At 37.6% G+C, this 18,954-nt stretch overlaps 1 protein-coding gene across 1 annotated transcript in view; it reads right to left on the bottom strand.

Annotated features, from left to right (window-relative positions):
• HSPA4L (heat shock protein family A (Hsp70) member 4 like) overlaps positions 1-18,954 on the bottom strand; it is a 43,452-nt gene that overhangs the window by 8,729 nt on the left and 15,769 nt on the right. Inside the window, exons 4-17 of the mRNA XM_020781506.3 lie at positions 18,514-18,636; positions 16,853-16,952; positions 15,443-15,576; positions 13,860-14,104; positions 13,690-13,766; positions 10,804-10,955; positions 10,460-10,566; positions 9,073-9,206; positions 8,303-8,502; positions 6,387-6,488; positions 5,608-5,745; positions 3,971-4,096; positions 884-991; positions 58-177 (exon numbers count right to left, since the gene is read on the bottom strand). Coding sequence (XP_020637165.2) covers positions 58-177; positions 884-991; positions 3,971-4,096; positions 5,608-5,745; positions 6,387-6,488; positions 8,303-8,502; positions 9,073-9,206; positions 10,460-10,566; positions 10,804-10,955; positions 13,690-13,766; positions 13,860-14,104; positions 15,443-15,576; positions 16,853-16,952; positions 18,514-18,636 — 1,866 coding nt within the window. The remainder of the gene's footprint in view (positions 1-57; positions 178-883; positions 992-3,970; positions 4,097-5,607; positions 5,746-6,386; positions 6,489-8,302; positions 8,503-9,072; positions 9,207-10,459; positions 10,567-10,803; positions 10,956-13,689; positions 13,767-13,859; positions 14,105-15,442; positions 15,577-16,852; positions 16,953-18,513; positions 18,637-18,954) is intronic.

Genomic DNA, 18,954 nt, shown 5'->3' with positions numbered 1-18,954 from the left:
AAGGATTGTTCTGCCAAAGTAATCTACTACTATACTGTACTATATACTTGGTCCTACCTTATTTTTATATCCTTCTACAGCCTTCATGAGCAGCTGGAGTTTCTTTCCCAAATCATTTAAAGCTTTTGGCCTTTCTTCATGTTCCATGTATCTCTCGTGAATAGGACCTCCCAGTTTCTACAAACATAAAAAAACACTGATACATTGTAGTATCATTCATTAAAAATGGAGAAACCTTGAATAATTATACCAAACACTGAATCCAGATTGAGCCACATTGAGAGGGGCTCTATGAAATTAGGGGCGTATGCAAGTCCAAACTTAGTCAGGATCCAACTCCATTAATTTTGAAGAAAATAAAGCAGAAATCTTTGTATAATTAGCAATATAAGAATATATGCATGTTAATTTCAAAAAGTAAAAAGACTAATTACTTTGGTCAAAGAAATCAGAAAAAAATGGATCACATACAACTATGAGGAAAACATATATTAACTGTAATTCAGAACTGCACCCCCCTCCCTTGCAAATGATGGCTATCTACCATGTTTCCCCGAAAATAAGACAGGGTCTTATATTAAGTTTTGCTCCAAATAAAGCTGTAGGGCTTATTTTCAGGGGATGTTTTTTTTTTCATGTTTTCAATAAAACATTTCGCAGCTAACTTGTGCAACAATCTACATTTATTCAAATACAGTCATGTCATCTTCTGGTTGCTGTTCAGTGGTAGAGGGCAGGGTTTCACTTAACTAGGGCTTATTTTTGGGGTAGGGTTTATATTACAAGCAACCTGAAAAATCATACTAGGCCTTATTTTCAGGTTAGGTCTTATTTTCAGGGAAACAGGGTAGTGAAGTTTACAATTAATGAGTGGAGGTCTTACTTTCATTTCCTGAAGCTTTTCTACATATATATGTTTTGGTTGGTCTTCTCCATCTTCATAAAGCCAGTTCTCTGTATCCTCTAGCATTAAAGTTATCTTCCTTGAATCCTAGAAAAAGCAACGCAAAACATCAAAATAGCTCATGAACAGCACACCATGTCATTCTGAATACTGTATGTGGAAACAGCGGAATGTGGCTATACAAGTATATATCCAATCACTACTTCTAGTAATATTACTTGGCTAAACTCAGAAAGTTACAAGAATTTTTGAAATCTACACCACTCCATAAGCAAAGAAGACAATGACAGTGGCTGGAATCCTAAAAACAGAATTTCAATAGATCAATATTTAAAAGACAACTTGGAATGTCAGTCGTCTCATATGTTATTGCTGAAGAGATGGCAACTCTCCAGATGTTGTACTAAAGTCGTAACTGGGCTCTCTGTAGATCACATGTGTCAAACTCAAAGCCCATGGGCTGAATCCAGCCCGCCTGGCCATTTCATGTGGCCCTCACAGTGCTGTCTGCTACTGTGCAGAAAACAATACGCAGGCGCTTACTGTAGAGCATTATGATCACCCATAATGCTCCACAAGGATGCTGGAAAATCTGCCCAGTGGGACTTCTAATCCCAGCATTCCAAGCAGCAAAGAGTCAGAAAGTGCAGCCACTTGGGTGGCGTATAGCACCTTGGGAAATATAGCCCACTCCCATTCTTATCTGCTTGCCATTATTTCTAGATTTCGATAATTTTAATTTCAGAGCTAGTTATTATTTACGTTATTACTAAAACCAGTAATAATCAAATGAGGATTATATTTAATATGATATAGAGTAGGTCCATTTATATAGTCTTACAGATACCACCATCTCTTTGAGGGCAACCATAATGTGGCCCAAGATGAAATTGAATTTGACACCTCTACTCTAGATGGTGAACTAAACCACTGGTTCTTAACCTTGGGTTACTCAGGAGTTTTGGACTGCAACTCCCAGAAGCCTTCACCACCTGCTGTGCTGACTGGGGTTTCTGGGAGTTGCAGTTCAAAAGCATCCGAGTAACAAAGGTTAAGAACCACTGAACTAAACTACTATTGGATTACAGCTCTTATCAAGCACTGATCATTGACCACTACTGACTAGAGATTGCTGGAGTTGGATTCCAACATCTGAAAGGCCACAGGCTTCTCACTCTTGTGCTAAGACAGAAATACATGTACAGATGGAAATTTACTTCTTACAATTATGTCTCAGAGACCATGCTCCTGCTTTTAAAACAACCCTTCATACATTCTGGCTGAAATTCTGTGGCTAGCAACCAGAGTAGGCCCATTTAAATCAATGCAGCTTACAGAAAAGCTGACTCATCCCACTGATTCAATGGGCCTACTCTAGTGCAACTTGCTATACTAAGCAATAGGATTTTAGCCACTATTTTCTGTTTGTACAATTCAGCCGGAATCTGAAGGACAGCAAGTCATAGAGCTAGACAAGTGAAACCTCAGTTTTTTAGTAGGAAGGCTTTAATTCCACTTGAACGTTTCTCAGGAGGACCTTGCTAATTAATCTTGTACTTGTGTTGCTGCGCAGTTTAAATTTACTACAGTTAGATCTATACTCATGCAAAGGTAACAACTAGTACATTTTTCTTGCCAAAAGAAATATAAAATTATCATGACAAACACAACACAATGATTAAAAGCTAACCTAGCTATAATTTATGTGGTTACCAACAAAAAGGAAACAAATAAATTAAGAAGGAAACTGTCTGTAGTTAAAAAATTAAATCAAAATGCGGACAGCAGGTTTGATCCATATCAACAAACCAATTCCTAACAGTTTTGAGCTGCACTAGAAGAGTATTTGGAAATAAAAGATGAGATGCTTTGTGAGTTAAGTATATTACAATGCAAAACTTGGAAATTGCCCATTCTGGAATATCTGTAAACACTTAACACAGAACAATTCAACAGTATAAACATTCTTGCATTATTTAATTCTAAGAAAAAAATGAAGACACTGAAAACAGTTGGTTTCACATTCATTTTAACATGCTGAAGGTAACAGCGTTCCGTGTCTAAGTCGCACTGGCCATGTGACCACGGAAGATTGTCTTCGGACAAATGCTGGCTCTATGGCTTGGAAACGGGGATGAGCACCGCCCCCTAGAGTCGAACACAACTGGACAAAAATTGTCAAGGGGAACCTTTACCTTATTCCTACCAGTTGTTCAATATGCTTTATATTGTGTATATTCATGTTGTTACTCATTATTTATTAAACAATGCATACTAAATGGGTACAGAAAAAAATTCGTTCCACATATTGCTGATTGTAACTCCAAATACTACATTCTAGTATTTGGAAGTCTTAAATGCAAATACAGTAGGAGCACCCTACCCACAGGATCCATATCGATAGTTCACTTATCCACAGTCTGAAAATACTAAAAATATTTTAAAAATAATAATACATATTTCCACTATGTACTTACCAGAACTGACCACTAGAGGAAACAAGATACCAAGTATAGTGTTTGCTATCAACAGATTTTATCATCCATGGGGAGACAGGGGCTTCAATACAGGGGTCCTACAAAACTGCTTTATATATACTACATCCTTACATGCTAACTTCAATTTTTTCTCAATGCTGAGAAAACCTAAAATGCATGTTGCCCACTGATAGTGTTGATACACTGCAGGTGCCGGAAGAGCATGCTAGATCACCCTTACTCCAATGTGATGAGAATCAGTGCCTTTTTTTTACTGGGTTCTTTCTGTGTTGTTATGGTGGCAGAGAAAGATGGATACCAGTATGACAAATGTAATATTCCAGTACAACTGTATCCCAAGCAGTAGTATGCCAATCACATTAGGTTCCAGATTTAGGTAAAGGTGATCTTTGATGTCAATTGAGATCAAGATCATGGCTAGTTCAAACTCTATTGATTTCAATGAGCTTACTCCATGACTAAATTTGGAACCAATCAATTTGCTCCTATTACTTCAAGCAGTCTTCTTTTTGTTTCAATATTATTGCTAATGGAACAATTTTTCTTGTTACAAATGTATGATCCTTACATCTTCTGTGATGAACTTTTCATAGACACCACACAACTTTTCTCTCAGTTCATACACGTATTCTTCAACAGCATTTTTGGCATCATTTTTCTCCTTCTCCAACTTATCTTGCATCATCATCTTCCCCTGTAGGAAAATATCAAATTCTTAAAACTCAATTTAAATCCTAAATGTGGATTTATCTTGTACACATTTTGCATACAGAAAAACTTCTTTATCTTGTGTAGTTTTGGAAATCTTCCTTAACAAATCTCTTCAGGTGTTCAGTTGTTTATGTCAGACAATACACTTTTAGATACTCTAAATCTAGCAGATGAACCTATCTTTATTTCCCTGATTCAGATTTACTTGTAAATCTCTAGGGGCAGAATCCCATTACCTTATGTGACTGCATTAAGGGCAATCACATAAACACTTTTGTTTCCCAGGATGTCCGTCACAGGGCTGGTCTTCCCCTGGTTGCAAAGATGATGATGTAACAGGTTATGTGCCCAGGTAGATAAACAGCAGCCCAGGAAACTGAAAAACTGAATAACTAGCAGTACACTTTCCCACTGCACTTATGTCTAAAGTTTTCCCCACAAAGATAATGTCCTAGGTAATTAGCAGGAAACTGCTAAGGATTTCTCACTGCCAGTTATTCAGCAGTAAAACTAAAATGACTCTTCATTAATTAAATTACAGTGGTGCCTCGCTTAACGATGTTAATTGGTTCCCAAAAAAACATCGCTATGGGAAAACATCACTAAGCGAAACACCATTTCCCATAGGAATGCATTGAAAACCGGATAATCCGTTCCAATGGGAACGGATTGCCGTCCTTAAGCGAAAATCGCCATAGGAAACATCGCTAAGCAAAACAATGTTTCCCCCATTGGAATGCATTGAAGCCTATTCAATGCATTTCAATGGTTTTGACAGGTCCGTTTTCGCTATTTTAAGTGTCAAACCTAGAGCTGTCAAACCTATTCAATGCATTCCAATGGGGGGAAAAATTCACCAAAAATTAACGAAGACTCAGAACAAAGCCAAATTAAGTTTGCAAAGGTTTTACAAGGTGCACTAACGATCCCAAGCATTTGAAAGAGTTTTTGAACATTTTAAGACACACTTAAAATAGCGAAAACGGACATCGCTAAGCGAAACAGGGGGACCTAAACTGTCATCGCTAAGCGAGGCAAGGTCCCGAACAGCACTATGCGAAATTTCCCCATAGGGAACATCGCTAAACAGAGCGCAAAATCGCTCCAAAACCCTCATTGCCAAGCAAATACATCGTTAAACGAGGCAATCGCTAAGCGAGGCACCACTGTATATTAATGAAATTCGGAATAATGGAGTGGGGGGGTTGTAATCAAGCTGCATTTATGTGTAGGACTGTTGCTACTATTTAATTATAGAAGCCACAAAAACGTTCTGAGTTCAAATTGTTTAATTCTAAGTGTATGTATTTTCCAGAGTCCAGCTGCTAGATCTCAATACTCCAATAAAACACAAAAAAGATGCTGCATACAAGAAGTCTGCCAGACTAATTTGAAACACAAACTTCGGATTCGATTTTGCACATTTCTATTTAAGACAAAAGCAACTCAACCTACTTCACATATATGTAACCACAACAGTTGTGTGTTCCTTACCTCATTTTCAATGAAGGAATTAATGAGGTCCTGTCCCACCTGTCTGTATAAGTTAACTTGGATAGGTAAATCAATACTCTTCATCTTTGCTTTCGCTTTGCCAGACTGACTTGTATCAAGCTTGTCTCCTGAAGCAGTCTGCAGAACAACAGACCTGAATTATCTCTCACCATTTTAAAAACACTTGATTCCAATGTATTCACATTTAGTGACACATAAATGACTTGATCCAAATCTTTTTGCATAATTGCAATTTCTGCAAAATAAGCTGCATCATTGGTACTTTATGCACTTTAGAAGAGCCACCAATCTATTTATAATTCATGCAACCTTCAACATCTTGCTAATTTTAGAATGAAAAACTGACAAAATGATAAAAGTGCTATTTAATGTCTGCAGACAGTACATGTTCTGTTTTGTGGGACAACTGTAGGGTCAAACCAAGGAACATACTTCAAGCACTGCTTGGGAAGAAAATCCACTCAGAAGTGCTTTGGATTAGTAGCCAAAGAAGAGCCAGCACATCAGTTTCTATAGGAACTGTGTATGGCTATCTTAATTACCCATGTCATAGGATCAACATAAAGAGCTCCCCAATGTGCAAGTAGTGAAAATGCTCCAGATATCAAGTCTATAATTTAGCAAACTAGGGCAGACTTTTCTCAACACACTGAAAGCATTTTTCTTGTTCTTTGTAGCACTAAGAGAAGAGAGTTAATCCGTTCCTAATATAGGAGGTGATGTTTTAAAGCTTGTCTTTCTTGTTATATTATACAGACCTTTCCTTCAGCTCCTATATGATCACCTTCTTCATCTGCCTGATTCTGCTGTTCAGTTTGGTTCTTGTGATTGCCATCATCATGATCAACCTGCATTTTAGCCTACAAAAAAGAAAAACTTTAACTGTACAATTAACTTTATTTATATAAAGATTTCTTATTCTAACTGTTCAGCAGTTTTTCACATTTTTAAGTATATAAAATTATGATAACAGCATAAATTAAGATTTCTTAAACCATGATTCTTTCAATAGAGTTACAACATAAAAAGGATATTCTAAATGACTAATAACCTAAATGGTATGCAAGTAATCATACTCTTGAAATATTGAGATACCTTAAAAACAAGACGATTGAGTCAACTAAGCTCAGAGCATAAAGTTAATCAGAAATTAGAAATATGATCACTTTAATATAAAAATACTGAAGTAATATCAGACAGACCTTAAAAACAGAATACAACTAAGGAGGGCTTCTTCTACCACAGTTACACAAAGGGACTGATAGAAAAATATAAGGACTTAAGATGAATTACACTGATAAACACCAGGAAGACTGAAAACTACAAAACAAAACAGAAACAAAACCCCACACAGAATAGTTAAAAGGGGGTCCACAAGCTAATGACCTAGTACTACAAGGCTTCACAAATAATACAGGATCAGAACGCAAGGACAATGCAAAATGTAGTCTTCATAGAAGAGTCTAGCGTTTCATCAGACATTAAATTATATTTCTGAATAGTTAAGAGTAGTTCAATTAATACCTATCTGTAAATAGTAAGTCATGAAGCTAGACTAGAAGAAATGTTTGCTGAATATAATTTACTACAAATGTTTCTCAATGTTAAAATTTAAAGAATGTATCATCAATATAAAAAACAGTATTTCACTTGAAATGCACTGTTACAGCCAAGTTCTTAAAATCTTCCTTTTCTGCAATGACTACTTTTGTCTATTACCTAATGTTTACTTAATAAACAAATGGAAAGCCAGTGGATGGGGTTGTGTCTTCACTATCTTAAGCCTGTTAAATGCTACAGGTGTCACAAACCTCTTCGTCAGAGTGAAGGGATTCATCCTCAATAATGAAAGGTACTTGCTGACAAGCATCACAGTAAAAACAAAAGATAATTAGTACTTTTTTTAGGAGAAACAATGCTTATGCATTAAAAAGGGTTAGTTCTGCATTCAGCAAAGTATTTTTCTCTCCATCATATTCTTTGTGCAGCATCACAGCTGTTACATTTATATTTGAAACAAGCAGCAATAAATAAATATTTGATTGTTTTTTTATTTTTTTAAAACCTCAGGCATTTACTTGTATGTCATGCACAGAGCTAGACTAGCATGAACAGTTGGGCTTTGTTATGAATTTATTTTAATAAATTATTTAGAGACTTCTAAAATTTAATGTGAAAGCTATGGGTGATCTATAGAGATCTGAAAGCAGATACTTGGGGAAGAAACATAATCCAGAGTGCCAACGTATGCAATTTGTGGTGGAATTAAAATTCAGCTTCTTCTGCAGAAGCAACAATTCCTTGGATAAAACTGTAAATGTGTTTACTAAAAATAATTAAACACGTAAAGAATCCACAGGTCATTTTTTTATGGAGAGGCATTGGGAAGGTAAAAGGGAAAATCAAAAGAGAGAAGTCAGAGAAGTGAATGGAGAAGAAAAACTGAACAGGAGCAAGATTATGGAAATACAATATATAACTTTAAATATCTGTAAAAGTGATCATAGTTAAATCTCATAATTTATACAAAATACAATTTGAAAATCTCTCCACAAGACTATTCCTGCAAGATTAATTTATTTCCTTATGATCTTTCCAATTTGCACAAATAGTTTAGCATTTAATATAAACAACTGTTTAAAAAAATTAACATGAAGTGTGCTGCTTTACATACCAGCTCATCTTTGCTTTGATTCTTACAGGACAATTCTGTGTCCATAGATACATCACTGGGATCATTGTCTCCATTTTGCTTCTCTATTATAGACGCATTAGCCACACTAAAGATGCCATGGATATTTACACGTACTTTAACCTTCACTTTGGAATTGTCACCATCATGTTGGGGCCCAACATTCTGAATAACAAAATGACCTAAACAACATAAATCATACTCTGAGCATTTGTTTATTTGTCCTGTGCATACAAGACACTACTAATGTCATTCACTACAAATGACTGGCCATATTTCCAGATATATGTTCTGTTTGGCCTCTTTTATACATTTCAGGCAGCACTTGATGTCCACGCTGCCTGTTTTTAGAAAATTTTCTCTGAAGTACAACTGATCTAAATCTCTTTTGATAAAAATTCTGTGGCTTAAATCCAAAGAGTTACTTTGGATGCACCAAAGAAAGTGCTTTGAGAAATTTCTGCTTTTCTTCTTTAAAAAGGGGGAGGGGGGCTAGGAAATTAGGGAACCCCTGATCCCTTATCACATTCTTCTTTTAAAAACATCCTAACATTTCCCCAGGAGAATCTGCCATGTAGTTTGAAAATATGTCATTCAGGAAAACAAATGCAAAAATTCCTCTAGAAATGCAAAACTTGCTACTTAAATTCCTGGAACACTATGCATGTGTTCTGATTTTTTAAACAAGAGTTCCCTTTCATATTTAGAACACTGTGCAGCTGCCATGCTCAATTGTTAGGGAAGCTTTTTACCTATTCTTGTATCAGGGTAAGGAATGTCATGTGGATGGGTGTAAAATGCTTCCAGCTCAAAAGGTTCCTTCTTGTGGAAAGTAATAACTTTTGAAAATGGAGCAGCGTGATTTTTACTGAAGACTTCACATTCACTACAGAAAATGAAAGAACAGACAAATACAATTCAATGGGACTAGAAGTTAAGTCACAACTAATGAAAAGTCATCCAATAAAAATTTCAACAAACCAACCAAATACTGTAAAGTCTATGCAATAAAAAATTCTAAAACCTGGGAATTACAGGCTAAATCTTAACTTGAGTCACATAATACATCTGCGCTACAAATTTTTAACACCTGCTGGTAACAAATTAAGAACTAACAATTGGATTGTTTTTATTTGTATGTTGACTGCTTCTGTAAATAACTGCAGTTAGATGACATCCTCCCTGCAGTTCTAATATGTATTAAAAAGACAGGAAGGAAAAAGAAGTGATGCTGATATGAGTGTTTTTGGTAGCCTTCTGAAATTTCTTACCACACACTTCACATTGCCAGGTCAGGATCTCATGTCAAAGACCCAGAAAGGTTACTGTACCACAAATGGTCCAAAGAACTTTGGAGGCAATTAACTGCTTCTTAGATCTAGTGGAAGATGAGATGTAAACATCTCTCTCTCTCTTTCTCTCTCTCTCTCTCTCTCTCTCTCTTGAATTTGAAAGGAGAGCACAGTTCCATCTCTTCTCAACTATGCCAAAGCTTCAGAAGTGTTCCAGGTGTCTCTGAGGCTTTCCATTGCTGCACTTCAGCACTCACCTTCCTCTTTTCCTTGTAGAAAGAGACTCATACATTTGCCATGGAGTGTTTCAGAGGTATTGACAAGAGGAGAGCAGAACGCTCATAAGCGTGAGCATGGCAAACAGATTTACAGGATTTTGTTCTAGTTTCCTTCCCATGCAGGCAGGAATTAGGAAATCCCTAGTTATTTGCATTACAACATTTTCTTGTGTGTGGTAACTATCTTACCATGAAAGAGAACATAAGATCATGTTATGAAACAGAATTAGAAGAAAGCTTCTTCCAGATAGGTCTCACAGTAAAATCATTCTGCAGCTCAGCCTTTTTTACAACTCATCTAATTTGCATACCCAGAAAGGTTACTGTACCACAAATGGTCAGTCTAAAGCAGTGGTTCTTAACCTTTGTTACTCAGGTGTTTTTGAACTGCAACGCCCAGAAACCCCAGCCAGCACAGCTGATGGTGAAGGATTCTGGGAGTTGCAGTCCAAAAACATCTGAGTAACAAAAGTTAAGAACCACTGGTCTAAAGCACATATTTACTGATATTTCAACATATTACGTATCTACTTGATGGTCTCGTGTGCTCCTTATCATCCAACTCTTACCCTGTTCCTTCCTCGTAAGATGACTGCCACCTCAGAGTAATTGAATAAGGAACAACATCTGTGATGGAAAATTCACGGACTTTAAAGGCTGGAGAAAGAATTGCACACTACAAAAGAAATAAGATTATCACAATGAGATGTGATTGATACATATTTGATCTATGTCTGGTTTATCCTACAAAGTAGTAGCCGATTAAATTTGAATTTCACATAGTAATAACAACACCAGTGGAAGAGTCTGCTATAATCAGTCATTGACATAAAAATCATATTAAAACAGCCCAAATTATAACTTTTGGGAACAATGACTAATACCGCTGACTAATACAGTATCAAAAATTTACCTGCAACGCACAACCTCTTGCAACAGCTTCATCTGCATTTAGTGTGGTACTTATATCTTTACAGAAGAATTTACAAATTTGCTCCTTCACTGCTGGGATTCGAGTAGCTCCACCTACTATTTCGATACTATATATATCTTCACGCTGGAGTTCTAGGAGGAAAACAGACAATTTGTTTCACAGGTGTGAAAAACGTAATATGCTTTCTGACACTAAATATGTATGTGTCTGGAAGAAAATGGAATTTGAAAAGGAATAGTGAGGGTGGGACAATATTGTGTACTACTCAACAGTTTATCCCGGTCACTGTTAAATTTGGAGTCCTACTTTTTGCATGACTGAACCAATTCATGTTCAAAGAACTAGATATGCTACCTATGTTTGGTCCTGAAGTTAAACTTGAAATTTAGGCTAGGCAAGACTATCAGGCTATGACATTCAGTGAGAAAGTAGAAACACAGTACAGACAAGCACAGCATCTGCTGGGACTCATACTCTAATAGTCTACAGTTGCAATGAGGAATGCTGCCAAGAGGCAGGGCAATATTGACAGTGAGGAGCACTAAGATGACTCAAAACAAACAAACAAAAAACCACTAGTTTCTCCCTCTAGATTTGTTTCACTTCAATCAACATTTCAGAAGGGGAAAAGGAGTAATCAAAAGGGCAAATGGCTAGTCACATTTTAGACAGCTAGAGAGTAAGATGATCAGCAGGCATATTGATGGTTATGAATAGTGGCAGTTACTATTTATCATGCCACACATTATCTTACAGAAACAGAGAGAGCGTAGGCAAGGAAAAGGAACAGCAACGGTCTGTACCAATCAAGAGATGGGTGATTTCCACTCTGAGTGTGCCTTGACTAGATTAGGCAACCTTCAGTCTTGAGAGACTATGGTAACATGCTCTGAATAGAGGGAACAAGATCTAGTGTGGCTGAAAAGGCCAATTTGAGAGTGACAGTCCTTTCCACCCTGGAGACAAATATAATCTGCCCCATTCAGCTCCCCGATTTTGCTGGTTTCAGAACTGCCTCTTTGCCTTGGCGTGCTGGACAAGTGTGTCTTCAAATTAGGAGAGGCTGCCTCCAGACTGAACCCGCAGATGTCAAGGTTTCCAATCTGTTGAGGTCCATTCTTAGGCCTTCAGATCCCACTTGCAGATATCCTTGTATCACAGCTGTGGTCTCCCTCGGGGACGCTTTCCCTGCAATAATTCTCCATACAGGAGATCTTTTGAAATCCGACCATCGGCCAGTCTCATGACATGCTAGAACCAATGTAGACATCACTTTTATTTCTGCTAAAGTTGGTTCACTGTCCAACTCTTCCAAGATAGGCAGGCAATGTTATTTAATACCTCTTCAGTTACTACATTCTCTCTGGAATATAACTCAGAGTAGTGCTACACCCAGCGTTCCATCCACTGTGCTCGGTCTTGTATGATCACGCCTGTAGCAAATTTTAAAGGAGCAGATTTCTTCTGTATTGGACCTAAAGCCTGCTTGATATCGTCATACATTCCCTTGATATTACCTGTGTCTGCTGCTATCTGTACCTGAGAGCAGAACTGAAGCCAATAATCGTTAGAACATCTCCTGGCAGCCTGCTGGACTTTGCTACGAGCACCTCAAAGAGCCTGCAAGTTGTACTCACTAGGACAGGCTTTGTATGCTGCTAGAGCTCTCCTCTTTTCTCACTTCATGATTTTTAAAAAGATATCCAAAATTCATAAACACAGAAGTCTCCATTTCCTTTTGCGTATCGTTCGTTTAGTCGTTTAGTCGTGTCTGACTCTTCGTGACCCCATGGACCAGAGCACGCCGGGCCCTCCTATCTTCCACTGCCTCCCGGAGTTGGGTCAGATTCATGCTGGTTGCTTCGGTGACACTGTCCAACCATCTCATCCTCTGTCGTCCCCTTCTCCTCTTGCCTTCACACTTTCCCAACATTAAGGTCTTTTCCAGGGAGTCCTCTCTTCTCATGAGATGGCCAAAGTATTGGAGCCTCAGCTTCAGGATCTGTCCTTCCAGTGAGCACTCAGGGTTGATTTCCTTTAGAATTGATAGGTTTGTACTCCTTGCAGTGCAGGGGACTCTCAAGAGCCTCCTCCAGCACCACAATTCAAAGGCATCAATTTTGCGTATACAGTGAGGCAAAATTGAGGTAATAATCCATCATGTACATAAAGGCTCATCAGTCAGATCCCAGCACTTCTCAGAGGATCATCCAAGGTCACCAAAAGCCCTGTTAACTTTACTAGAAAACAGCAAATCAGTTTCATGCTCTTTTCCACACTTCTGTCAAGTACAGTGGTTGTACAATACATGTCACCCAGCTGTCAAAAGACAAACTGAAGATATCCTTTGTGACAGGTACGTAATTGGAACAGTTTCCTAAAAAGTTTCTTAGCCAGTTATTTTAGGGCTAAGCCACAACCAATTAGGTAGGAGAGGAAGATTTAGAACTCAAGCATAAGTAGCTTAACTGCCAGATAGGGTTTTGGTGAGTTATAAAAATGGACAGGTAGGGCTGTGTTAATAAACAATCCGGTTTATTAAAGAAACTTTACCAATTCTTAATGAAGTAGACACTGCCTAGAGGCAAGCAAAAACATATACTGTAGTCAGGATCCTTCTGAATCTGCACAGAATAACTAGGCAACTGCATAAGAGAGCCTACCTGCACTGCCACCTACCCAGCCATCATGTGCCTCTGCTTCCTCGGTTCAGAAAAGTAGCTGTGTACCCTGTTCTGTGATTGGTTGTGTAATGGAAGGAAAAACCCACTATGTGACTGCTCTTGCACACACTCCTGCCCCCCACTAGTAATCTGGCTACTAATATTAAAATAAAGTACTCAAGTCAAGGCAGCTTTTACTTACTAGCTTGATCCATCATTGCTCGCAAAGGAGGTTCCACTCTGCCCAGAAGAGATGCACACAACTGTTCAAACTGAGCCCTATTCAAAGAGGGAAAATTCATTAAGAGTTATGAACTACAGGCAGAAATGAGCACAACTTTATTTAAAGCTCTACAAGGTGAAACTCAATACCTGTTCATTTTACTTGACACATCAATATCATTCATGAAGCATTCTATGTTCATGGGGAGATCAGATGCATTAGCACTCATGAGCTTCTTCAGTTTTTCACACTCTTGATATAAGCGCAGAAGAGCTCGAGCATTGTCCTTCACATTCAGTTTATACTTAGTTCGAAACTCTTCACAGAAGTAATCTACCAAAGCCTCATCAAAGTTTCGGCCACCCAAAAAAGGGTCAAATGCAGTAGCTAACACCTGTGAAATTAAAGATGCAACATGACAATAAAGAACATGGAGTTATAATATAAATTATAGTACTTGTCTGTATTGAGTGGATAATACATGCTGCATGAGGCCTCATCACCTGTTCTTTGAGGTCTTAAAGTTCCTGCTAAGTTTTTTATTTAAAGTAAAGTATTATGATCTCAGAAGCCTCCAGGAGACACGATTTACCTTCAAATCACATCACAGATTTTTCAGCATCTCTTCTGAATGAAAACAGGCTTATTTGAAATTGAAAGAGCGAGTTAGGAGTGGTGTAGCCCTTTGGAGCTGGGCAGGAAATCGGTTCAATTCTGTAAAACTGCCCACTGCTGTTGTGGATCATTATCCTGAGCACTGTTTATTCAATACAATACAGAATTTCCTAAAGATACTTACTTGCTGCAGCAAACCCCTCACAAAAGACCTGACAGCTAATTCCTTACAACTTTCTTGTAATTTCTTACACCTAACATTTTGTATGAAGAGATGAAGAAACAGTACTGATTACTGTTTCTTTTTCAGTTGTCTTCATAAAAGTTCTGATGAATCATGTACATTTCTTAGTGGTTTTCAAGAGCATTAGACATTTTTCCATTTTTCAGTGAAAAAACTAAAATAAACATCTACTGCATCCACAATGTTCTTGATATCGATTTTACAGATAGTTCAGAATTTGGTAATTACGAAGCATCAACTTTCTAGATAATAAATGGATATCCTGGTAAAGGTTCATCTTAAGATTTATATGTCATCTTTCAGAAGATAAGTTAAACTTTAAAGCTGCTTGCTGCTGAGCCTCAAACACAATAGTTTCAAATGCCTAAATATTTTACCATAGCTTTTTAGAGACACCTTTCTAAGAAAAGGCTAAATTGTGTATTAAATCACATACTTTATTTTAATGTCTCCCCACTGAATGATAGTTGCATATTTCAGTTCTGAATCCTAACAATGCTGTACAGTTATTTTTGATTGCTTAAGAAGATGCGCATGATGATGTTCAGGATACCAAAAATATGGAAATGTTTTAGAAAAAATACAGCTAGCACTGGCTTCATTATGAAAGGACTTCTCGTTTACAACATAACAAAGCATCCAAGAATAAAGTTAACACAAAGTACCAGGAAAGGCCCTATTTGCTTACATGCAATTAAAAAATAACTGACAGGAAAAAAACCAGAAGGAACTGTTACGTATACTAAGCACTTCTGTGCATATACAAATCACTGTTTTCTGATTTATTATAGCATGTGTATTCTTCCTCAGTAATTGTAAGAATTCCCCAAGATACTTTCCCCTTCTTAATTACATGCTAATCAAAATATTTACCTTCAGTTTTCCTTTGTTAAAAGCACAAACAGAAACTTGGTATGAAGAGTGTCCCAGATCTACAAAAACCACATTCCTTGGTCTCTCCTCTGGGGCTGGAAGATCCTGTTTATAAATTCCATAGGCCAAAGCAACTGAAAAAGTACATAACATTTAGTGAAACATTTAAAAATAGGTCCTTGTCTCATAATGTGGTGGCGCTGCGGGTTAAACTGCTAAAGCCTCTGTGCTGCAAGGTCAGAAGACATGCAGTCGTATCAAATCCATGCGACGGAGTGAGCTCCCGTCGCTTGTCACAGCTCCCGCCAACCTAGTGGTTCAAAAGCCAGCAAAATGTGAGTAGATAAATAGGTACCACCTCGGTGGGAAGGTAAATGGCGTTCTGTGTCTAGACACGCTGGCCACGTGACCACAGAGGATTGTCTGCGGACAAATGCTAGCTCTATGGGTTGGAAACGGAGATAAGCACTGCATTTATTCCATATGATATAGAATGCAACTGTGAACATGATGAGAATCTGATGGTGTAGTTCTACCAGATCCCACTGTTTGTACTGGGACAGACAGCCCCCAGACCCTTAAAACATGCCTTGAAACCATGCTCTGAAGCAGCTTTGGAGAGGGGGGGCACTATGGAGGCCTAAAGAGGGAAAGGAAAGAACCATGATGTCACAGTTCCACTGATGTCAGATACTGAAGTATCTTGGCCATGATTGATACACATAAACAATTACATTTGAAATTCATTCCTTTCCCATTGTTGTTGCTGTTGCTAATGGTATTAATGACATCACTGTTCTTATTAGTCTAAGAATCCAAAGAGCCACTTCAATCTTGTCCATGACTTACAATAATTTACACAATTACCTGGGGATTAAGTCCTAATGAAAATAAAACAATCTATTTCAGAGCACACATATGTAAGCTTGCCAGACCTACCTATATAACATCTATAGATAATAGTTCTGTCAACTGATCCAGAATGAAACAATTCTGCACCCCTTACAAGACTTACACAAAAGCAGCAGAACATTCTCCTTCTTTTCTTCTGGTCAGCACCATCCAAAACTCTGCTCTGGAGGGTTTTCCAACCATCTGAGACAGATACTGAAAGTGTGCATCAGCTGTATAGGCAAGGGAATTGCCTACATTCACTTGACAGGACTTTTTTCTTCACTGGATATATGCTATTGGCCATCTCTCATAGTATACATACTCACGTTTTAGAAGAAACCACCTCTACTATACAGTAAATTGTTTGTGAGTAGATTGCCTTAAAACTGAGACATGGAGTAGTGCATAATTTTACCATTATGTCATTTGTCATTATGTCATTTTACTAATCTTGTATAAATGTGATTCTCAACAAAGATACATTTTATATTGTAATTTTTGAAGTCATAAGTATACCTGCTGTAGTTTCATTCATCAGCCTCAGGCAGTTTAAACCCGCTACTTGTGCAGCTGCCATTACAGACCTTCTCTCAGTATCAGTAAAGAAACTTGGGATCTGTTGGGGTAAAAAAGTTTTCCTATTACATTCGCTTCAATGTTTTTTTGCTAATGAATTAAACAGAAGGCACAGAAGTTCCATACAAGTTACTGGAAAGAGTCAAAAACTAAAATATTCAATTTAAGCATATTTAAATTTATTACCCAATAGTATTTCAGTGTAATAGTCCAAATCACATTCTGGTTTGGCATCAATCCTTAAATCAATATATTTACTAACTTTTAATTTGTTGTATCGATTTAAAGCACCTTAAGGCAAATGTCCAATAATGTGCTGGCAATGCAACATCAGAACACCATCCCCTGTCTTCTAGCTCATCTGATACCACTCAAAACCAACTTTAGAGGATAGCATCAACTGATTCCTCTAATACAAATGGTTCTTTGGCTAGTGTATCCCACTAGATTTACACTTATTTACACAGTGTCATCAATGGGTGAAACTAATTACAACATTCTTATAATCTTAATCTGACAGAGAGAACAGAGGGAACAAAAGCATAGGTAAACTGAAGGAATATGCTGTTACTTCTGTTGCTTATCCTTAGAGTTAAGAATATAAAATTGAGTTTTAAGGAGCAACAGGTTAAGTAACATCAGGAAATGTCTGGAATGCAGTTCTATGGATATGTATGCTGGCTATGGCTATGTTCTTTATAAATAATAAAGAACATAGCCAATCATTTGAAGGAGCAGGAGTTCTTTGGGCCACTACATTAGTGCAGTTTGAAACATTTAATTCCTCCTCTCTCCCAATCCATTTCCTTGCTGTGTATCTACTTTTTAGACTGCAATCCTAAAGACACTGTCTTTCCCCCCTTGATCATTTATAAGCCAGTGTAAAAGTTTTTCAATGGTTGAAAGATGGGGCAAACAAAAAAATCTTTACGTATGGTCATTATAACTTGACTCCTGTCATTATTTGTACAGGGCAAAACTCAGGCAAAACAGAGATGGTATTTGTTATCACCAGAGCAGCACACAATAGCAAAAGAAACAACACAAGCATGAGTCCCAAGCAGAGAGAGGGAAGATTTCTAGTTTCATTTGGGAACTAAATCTGAACTGAAGTTGAGTGATAGGTATTGGAACCTTCTTCCCCATAGGAAACAGGATGTTACATTACGCTAAATCAGCCAGTTCATCTATCTAACCTAGTATTACCTACACTGACTGGCAACAACTCTGTGGCAAATCTCTTGTTCCTTGATCTTTTTATATGGATATGTCTGTGATTGAAACTGAGACCTTTCTCATGCAATGCATCTTGTTCAACACTGAACTATGGTCCCTTCCTCTAGCTTCCTAATCTAAAGAGAACTCAGTAAGCTAAGCAGAGCAATCATTAATTTTGTTTCTCTCTCAGAAGACTTTACAAACATCAGTTGTACATACAACACAGAAGGATTTCTGTGTACACATTTCAGTAAGCACCTGAAATCTCAGGGAATCAAAACTATGAATATTCTGAGCAGCAAAGCAATGCAACAACAGCTTTCTATACTTCCCCACTATATATAGTAATGTAAACCTATGTAAATGTCATAAAGTCAACTTACTGAAATAACACAATCTGCTACAGGTTTCTTAAGTGCACTTTCCGATGTCTCTTTAAGCTTAACCAATAACATGCCTGTAATCTGTTCAATTGCAAATGGTCTCTCTTCATCCAAGTATCGTACCTACAAGAGAAATAGTAACTATCTAAACACGTGCTCAAATGTCACATTTTACCACAGTGTACTCACATTTCCAAATGCTGTCAAAAACAGAAAGCCCTCTAAATCATGTACAGTTAACCCTCAACTTACGAACGGCCCCACATATAAACTTTTCGATTTACAAACGGCTCCGTTGGCAAAAATTGGTATCGACTTGCAAATGGAGCCTCGACCTATGAACGGGTCAATGCCATTTTTTGTGAACGTAGCCATTCGTCGCCTTCGGAGGTCTCAAAGGGCTTTCTGCCCGACGTGGGAGGAAGCCCTTTGAGACCTCCG

This window comes from Pogona vitticeps, chromosome 5, assembly GCF_051106095.1.
Source record: "Pogona vitticeps strain Pit_001003342236 chromosome 5, PviZW2.1, whole genome shotgun sequence".
NCBI lineage: Eukaryota > Metazoa > Chordata > Lepidosauria > Squamata > Agamidae > Pogona > Pogona vitticeps.
The sequence above is the reverse complement of the archived record's forward strand: the minus strand, read 5'-3'. Positions and strand labels throughout refer to the sequence as shown.